The sequence below is a fragment of the Capra hircus genome, chromosome 11 (assembly GCF_001704415.2).
Source record: "Capra hircus breed San Clemente chromosome 11, ASM170441v1, whole genome shotgun sequence".
Lineage (NCBI taxonomy): Eukaryota > Metazoa > Chordata > Mammalia > Artiodactyla > Bovidae > Capra > Capra hircus.
This window is the reverse complement of record NC_030818.1, coordinates 98,684,604-98,692,263: the sequence shown is the minus strand read 5'-3', so window position 1 is coordinate 98,692,263 and position 7,660 is coordinate 98,684,604. Positions and strand designations below refer to the sequence as shown.

Sequence of the window (7,660 nt, the reverse complement as noted above, 5' to 3'; positions counted from 1 at the left end):
CTCTGCCCCCAAGCTCGGGGCCAGCCTTGCCTGGGCTTTTGCCTTTCAAAGGACACACCCACCCCCCCCCCGGCCCCAGAAGCAGAGCCCCAGACCTGGTACAGCTCCTCCTTGGTCACATAAGGCTTCCCTTCGGAGCTCAGGGCCCGGAAGGCGCTCTCAATCTCCTCGCTGGACTTGACATTCTCGGTCTCACGGCTGATCATAAAGGCCATGTACTCTTGCAGGGAGACGTGGCCGTCCCTGGGGTGGGGGGCAAGGTGTAGTGAGTAGGGAGGGCACAGCAGGAGCCTCGGGCAGAGCCGCTTATGCTCCTTCCCTGACGGTCACCTGTTAGGATCCACAGTATCCAAGATGGCCTCGAACTCAGGGTCGGGCTCCCCTTCCTCCACCATGGGCAGGTCATAGCCCAGGGAGCGCAGACAGGATTTGAACTCCTGGTGATTCAGCCGGCCGGACTTGTCCTTGTCGAAGTGTCTGTGACAGAAAGCCAACGCCTCAGCCCAGAGGCCCTGCTACTGAGCCCACCTTCCCCAGCAGGGAGGGCGCGGGGATACTCACTTGAACATCATGCTGAATTCTTTGAGGGCCTCCTCGGTCACTCCTGTCGTGTTCCTGGAAGGAGGGACAGGGTCAGGGACGGGTCCTCCGGCCCAGGCGGCTGGCGCATGTGCCCCCGCCCCGCCCCCGCCCCGGGCACCTGGCCTGGATCTGCTGTTCCAGGTTGTGCTGCATCCGCATGCCCAGCTGGTCGAGCTGGTCCCACTGCTGGGCCAGGCCCACGGTGCTGTGCTCCGTGTACTTGTTGTCCAGGATCAGCGCTTCCTCCATGGCCGCCCCCAGGTCTTCAATCTTCTTGAGCTGACTTCTCATGGCTCGAATCTCCTGGTGTTTGCGCTGCAGGGCGAAGGGCAAAGACACATGGGTCAGAGGTTCTTACCTCGGTCCCTGGGCTCAAACGCCTCCTTAACAGCCCTCCTCAGTCTCAGCACCCCAACCTGAGACCTGTAGGGCTGCCTGCAAGGGACTGGATGAAGCTAAAACCCTACAGCCTCAACAAAGGAAGAGGCTTCAGTGTGAGAGGCACTGATCAGCGGGTTGACCTGCCAGGGCAACAGGATATAGAAGACCCAACAAGCCTCTTCCTGTCCAAGCGGGGCTCCAGGCAGCAGCCTCTAAAGTGACGGCGGTCCTGGGCTGCTTTAAGGCAAGGGAGAAGGGGGGGCCTCCAAGCAGCCCACCTCATCCCTGACCTGCAGCCAAGGAGGCCTGCTGGCAGAAGTGGGCAGAACGGGCACTTACTTTGGTAGCTTCAAGCTGCGATTCGAGGGTCCCAGATTCTTCCACCATGCAGGACCTAAACACAGACACGCAGTGAGGCAAGAGGCCTGATCGCAAGCGTGAAGTTAACTTTCCTCAGATTAAAGGACCTGCAGTCTCGAATTTCTTTTACTGAGGGAACAACACCTATCTGCTATTGGCTATCTTTTCTCAGCAGCCCTGGTAGCCAGGGAGGGCAGGTACCGCTACTCCAGTTTCAGAGCTTGGAGGCTGCGGCCCGAGCTGGCATTCACCCACAGGTGAGGTGGGCTGAGCCCCACCTGGCCTGCTCTCTGCTCCCTAGCCGGGACGCTTTTGCACGCGGCTGGCTCCTCAGGCCCAGCCAGGCCCTCGAAGGGCACCTGAGGAGCCGACTAAGCTCCCCCGGGACAGGGGGGCTGCGGCCACAGGGGAGGAGGGCACCTGCACCGCCCCGCCACCTGACAGGAGGCTTGAGGGTGGAGGGGAGGCCAGCGAGCTGACAGCCACCCAGGGGTCCCCGGGGCCTCCTCAGCTCCCCAAGGAGAGCACCCACGCTCCACGGGAAGTGACAGCAACGGGGATGCGGGGATGTGGTCAGAGGGCCCCTCGACATGCAAACTGGGATGCCGAGATCATGGCCAGATTGGTTTTGAAAATTGTTCTCATTCTGCCCAAAGGAGGAGTGGCTGTGACTAAACCCCAGGTTCAGGTTCTGTCATCTAGAGAAACAGCGCCAGAGGCTCCTTCCAAAGCCAAGTTTTGAAGAGCGAGGGGCCTCTGGGGAGCCTCTTCCTGACATAACAGTCATAACAGTGTGAGGTCACAGAGGCCACCAGTGAACAGACAAACGAGGTTATGTGCAGGGACGAGTCACACTGTGCACGTGTCCTTCATGGGGTCGCGCCCGGCCTCCCCTGTACCCACATTTGCCCCCACCTACCCTTTTAACACCCAGCGAGCCAGCGTTAGCTCTGGAATTGCCCCAAGTTCAAAGTGCTCTAGCAAGGCAAGGCACCAGGCTTCCTCCTACCCCAGCAGGTCAGACTCCCAGGCACGCCACGTCCCCCCAGGAAAAGCAACCCCCCCTGGGACCTGGGGGCAGGAGGGTGGGCGCTGGTGCAGTGGGAGGATAGACCCCTCCTGCCCACGCGGCCGCAGGCGGTGGGTTAGTCAGAAAGCAGAGCCGCCTGGGCGAGTCAAGAGTGCATTGGTAAAACCACAGTGAGGTAAGAAGAGAAATAAGAGGAGAAAAACCTTCCAGACAGATCATCCCCAACTTCATACTGATAGACACGAATGACCCGACGATACGCTATGCTATTCAAAGAAAAGAAACCAAATGAATACACCAGAGGAAGGGAGGCGAGAGCATACCGAGACAGACACACCACAAGGCCCAAGCTGGCAGTGCACAGGCAGGGCCACCTCGTGCCCCGGCAGGGACCTGAGCTGATGGTCGGCCTGGGAGGGCAGGCGGCCTTGCAGGGGGGCAGGTCATGAGGGGACCGAGCAAGACGGGACAGGGCTGGGAGGAGCCACACGGTAAGGGGAGCAGGGCACCTCATGGACACAAAGACCAAGACCAGCAGACACAGCCACGGGCACTGGGCGGGGAGAGCGGACACCAGGGCGGCACAAGAGCTCCAGCTGAACCTGGGGTCCCTAAATTCCCTCCTGCTCTGCCTCCACTGGTGCTCATCAGGGGGCACCTTCTCCTGCTGCCTCCTCCAACACCTGATGGACCTGCCTGCTGGGCCTCTGGAACGCTAGTCTAAGCCACTGTGGTCCTGGGAGACAATGCAAACGTGCCTGATCCGGGCAGAGGCCCCGGCCTGGAGACGAGGCCCCCCGGGACTGGGCAGGACGGCCCTACGCCTCTCAGGGCTCCTCCCAAGCCCTCTCCCCCATCACTCAGAAACCCTGGGCCCTTGCACTTTCTATGAAGGCGAACGACAGCCTCAGCCCCCAGGAGTCAGTGCACAGGGGACTCAGCATGCCAGCCCAAGCCCCCTCAACACTGTTGTCCTGTCTCACGCCCCTGACCTCTGCAGGACTCAATACGGTCCCATCAGACATGGTGCAAAAAGGCAGAAAGTCCAGCGTAATCCTCACAGCTGAACGAGCAGGGGGACTCTCAGCTCTGGCCTCTGGCCTAGTCTCTCCCTCAGGGAACCTTTGGAACCTGAACAGGAACGTGGGAGTGGTTCCCCTTCCTGGACCACAGGCCATCGGGGCAGGGGGTGGGTGCCAGGAGAGGGGCAGGCGGGGGAACGTGCAGCCCGCCCGGGACGGGAAGGCCCATCCCGCGATCCTCTGCAAGCCAGGCCACGATGGGACGGAGGGCAGAGAACAAGCACATGAGACACCACCACACCACGAGCCCGCAGAAATAGGAAGTCAATATTAACCCATCGAGGAGATACGTTCTGTGGAGGCAGGATCCAAGCAGCCACAAGACAGGGCGGTGTCCGGACAGCAGCGATCGCGAGGGGCAGAGACAGACACGAGAGAGAGAGACAAAACCGAGATCGTCAGTACCACGCCGACTTGACTCTGCACCTCCGTCACCGTGCGGGGCAGCTGCGCTCAGTCCCACCCAATCCAGGACCAGCGACTCGTCTCGGGAACAGTTTCCTGGAGAACACTCCTCAGTCTGCCCACCCCTCCGGCCCCAGGGCTGGGCACTTGGACCGCTGGACGCGCTCCCAGCAGTGGGGCCGCACCTGGTCTCCTGGATCCACTGGTGGAAGGCGTTGGCATGCTGGGCGAACTCCTGGCGCAGCTTGTCATTCTCCTCCTGCCGCCGCTGCTCCTTCTGCAGCTCCAGCTCCCTTTCCTAAGGACCAAGGAGGCAAGCAGAGGATGAGATGGTTGGACGGCATCATCAATCTAATGGGCAGGAATTTGAGCAAACTCCAGGAGACAATGAAGCACAGGGAGGCGGGGCGTGCTGCAGGCCATGGGGTCGCAAAGAGTCGGACACGACTGAGCGACTGAACAACAAGGAGGCAGAGGCGTGTCACCATGCCCCTTCACAGACAGGCCCAGGCTCTGCTATTGCCAGCCTTAGCATCTGATACAAACAGAAAGTAGTTTTCTGAAAGTGGACACAAGATCCACGCCCTTGGGGGGCCAGGTAGGACAAGCTATTAACCTCAGCCCAAAGACAGCACAGAAGGCGTCTGCGAGGCATTCAGAGCTCACATCCCCCAAGACACCACAGACTTGGGGTGGGGCGGGGGGACCCACACACCGTGACTTGTGATAAAGGAAATCGCCCACCATCCCGACTCCTCACTCCTCATGGAGGAAGGGCTTCCTGCCGGGGCCTGGCCCTCCTGTGGGGAAGCACCTTGATGATCTTCTGAAGGTTCCTCCAGGTCTCCTCCAGGGCCTCCATGGTGAACCAGGTGTAGGGGTTGGAGGCCACGCGGAAGCTCTTGATCTGGCGGTCCAGCTCAGCCAGCTGGTTGAAGTCGGCCTGGGCTGAGCTCAGCGAGGAGCGGAAGGCGTCGTGGGCCTCTCTCAAGGCCTTGATCTCTTCCAGGGAGTTGCAGCGCACTGGGTCTGTTAAGTCCTCCTCTGCATTTTCAAACCAGCTGTTGAAGGCTGAAGCCTTTTTGGCAAAGGTCAGGAAGAGATCCTCCACCTGAAGGCAGAGGTGACTGAGTGAGCACAGCTGCAGGTGCTGTGTGGGGCTGTAGGGACCATCCTTGGTGGGCGAATGGGCGGGCAGCGGTGTGGGGCCCAGGAAGGCAGGGCTTGTTCCCAGGGCATCGGGCTTGCTCGCTTGCCGCTCTGCCTCCCTTCTCCCACTGCTGAGGGGCCTCCATCTTTCTCCTGTGTTCCCCTTTCTGGGATGTGCAAGCTCAGTGTCCCAGGTGCTTCCAGAGCAGCAGCCTCATGAAGACAAGGGCCCCACCTGGCTGGTTTATGTTGATCCCACGCCCCCCGAGCAGAGCTGGGTTTGCCGTCCACGTGTGCAGAGCTGGCCGGGGCCGCGCTTACCTTGCGGAAGTGACTCTGTGCCTCCAGCAGCTTCTTCTTCCGGGTGGCCGAATTGGCCAGGAGCTGGCTCCATCTCTTCATGAGGGCAGCGTGGCGGGCCTCGATGGCCTTGGACTGAACGTGCTTGGCGGCCAGCAGCTGATCTTTGAGGGCAGTGATGTTGGCGATGCCCTCCTGCTGGAAGGCCTGCAGGCCAGCATCGAAGGTTTCCTGGAAGGAGGGGCGAGAAGGCAGGCACCGCGTTGGGGCGAGAGATGACCGCCCTCTGTCCAGCGCCCCGGCTAGGATGGCAGCCTCAAGTCCCCACCTTCCCCTGACACTGGGTCAAACCTGGCCACTTTTCTGCATCTCCTCAAACCACAAGTCCTGTGGCAGCTCCTCCTCATCCCCACTTTTAGCCTGGGGCTGATGCACAAGGGCGGACTCGCCCTACTACCTCTGCCAAGAATGCCCACCTGGCTCTCTCTTGACCACTTTCAATTCACCTTCCGTGATCTAGCTTAGATGTTGTCTCCTCTGGGGAGATGCTCCCATCAACCCTTGCCTGCTAGAAACTGAGGCAGATACCACTTGGGTGAGGCCCACACCCTGCGGTGCTCAGCCCTGTTAGCACCCAACAGGCTGCAGCTCAGAGGCCTCGTCTGAGAGGGTCCTGAGGACCAGGCCTGTCTCTCACCAATCATCCCCTGGGCCTAACATAATACAGTAAAAAAAACATGCTGATCGTCATTCACCCACCAGGGAATACTATGTGAGTAAAATCCAATCATCAGTCAAATAGCTGTGACTGACCTGTTTGGTGAGGAGAGTTTGGACAGAAGACAGATCTCGACCATAATCATCTGTCTTCAAGCTGTTCTCCTTTTCACCTGGAAAACCAAGCAAGAGTAATCAACTACCCTATCTCAATTTAAGAAATAAATTAACAACAACAAACCAAAAGACAAGAACACCCAGGCACCTACTGTCTTGCTTACATTTAAATTCCAGTACCACTGACAGCAGTCTCTGAACACACCTGAGCTGGCTCCTTCCTGCATCCAGGCCCCTCTCCTCTACGTCCCTGATGAAGAGGTCCCTCCTCCAGCCTGTGCTGGGTGTGGTTCAGTTGCTACTTATGAGACAGCAATTACGAGGGTCACGTGGGTCCTGAGATCAGTGTAGGTGCCCTTGCCGGGAGGCTGCACCGCACATACTCTGGGTCCGTGTAGCTCAGGGGCCTGATGCAGGCTGGTCCTGCTGGTATGGCCCTTGCGCTCGGACACCCAGGACCTTGGCTTGGCTGACCCCCACGCTGGAAGGGGCGTCGCTGAGGCCCGGCACTCTGCCTCAGGACCCTGTCTCTGCCGTTACTAGTGGTCTGCCCAGTGGAGAGGGTCTCTGGTATGCCCACATCCCGCCAGTTTCTTCTCCACAGAAGAAAACCATCTGCCCAGGAGGGGATGAGACTCCGGTGGCACCGAGGCCATGCTTACCAATCCAGGACTCCACCACATCGGCCTTCCAGTTGAACTGGAGGAAGGCCGAGTTCTCGTCGAGCTTTGCCTTCCTCTGGGAGGCAGCCTTCTCCAAGTCTGACACTTTCCCGTTCAAGCCCTTCATCTTGGAAGAGATGTTCTCCTCATGGTGATTGTTCTAGGACAAGGAGAAGGCAGCCGCCGTCAGTCTTGCCTCCGCCGTGGTTACCTGACCTGCACCTCCCGCTGCCCGGCGGGCTCGCAGTTGCTGAGATGGGCCGCGCCCCCTCTGCCCCCCGCCCCAAGGATGCGCAGAGGCTTTCTGAGAACAACAGAGTAAGAGTCTCACAGAGATGAGCACTAGCAATGCCACTCCTGCAAATAGTAATGTGGAATGTGATAAAATGTTTGGTCACAATGAGGTACTCACTCATATTATTTTTGATAGCAAAAAAAACCGAGAAAAAGCCAAAACAATTATGACTTACTGGCTACTATGTGTATCCCATAAAAACAATGTCTCAGAACAATATTTTCACACTGCGGATATTAAAAAGTATTAAGCTCCAATCACTTTGATTCAGTCTTGGTTAGAACTGTATGTGAAAACACAAACTGTTAAGTCAGCATAAGATTTTAAAAGAGCAAATGAAGACTGTTGTTGGGAACAGTGCACCAGGCTCTTTGCCAGGAGATCAAAGAACAGTGGAAAGCGCCGTCTCACAGGCTTACAGGACAGAACGCTGCGCGGGCGCATGAGTGTGGCGAGTCCTGCATGCGCCTCGTCTTTGTGGACACTGGTCTGTATCTGAGATTAGCCTCTATCAGGTTATTTGCCCATGAGGGCAAGAAAGAAGTAAAGCTCCTCAGCAAACATGGATTTTAACTGCACT

At 58.5% G+C, this 7,660-nt stretch overlaps 1 protein-coding gene across 10 annotated transcripts in view; it reads right to left on the bottom strand.

The window, feature by feature from the left end:
• The window catches only part of SPTAN1 (spectrin alpha, non-erythrocytic 1), a 58,257-nt gene that overhangs the window by 699 nt on the left and 49,898 nt on the right, over positions 1-7,660 (bottom strand). For 5 of the 10 annotated variants that reach the window (XM_018055893.1, XM_018055897.1, XM_018055894.1 and 2 more), the window contains 12 exons: positions 6,786-6,945; positions 6,103-6,179; positions 5,311-5,520; positions 4,655-4,951; positions 4,026-4,138; positions 3,711-3,728; positions 2,557-2,619; positions 1,303-1,357; positions 701-897; positions 562-615; positions 331-477; positions 96-243 (listed from right to left, as the gene is read on the bottom strand). In XM_018055893.1, the coding sequence (XP_017911382.1) occupies positions 96-243; positions 331-477; positions 562-615; positions 701-897; positions 1,303-1,357; positions 2,557-2,619; positions 3,711-3,728; positions 4,026-4,138; positions 4,655-4,951; positions 5,311-5,520; positions 6,103-6,179; positions 6,786-6,945 (1,539 nt within the window). The remainder of the gene's footprint in view (positions 1-95; positions 244-330; positions 478-561; positions 616-700; positions 898-1,302; positions 1,358-2,556; positions 2,620-3,710; positions 3,729-4,025; positions 4,139-4,654; positions 4,952-5,310; positions 5,521-6,102; positions 6,180-6,785; positions 6,946-7,660) is intronic. The other 5 variants (XM_018055898.1, XM_018055899.1, XM_018055901.1 and 2 more) reach the window with 2 other exon arrangements.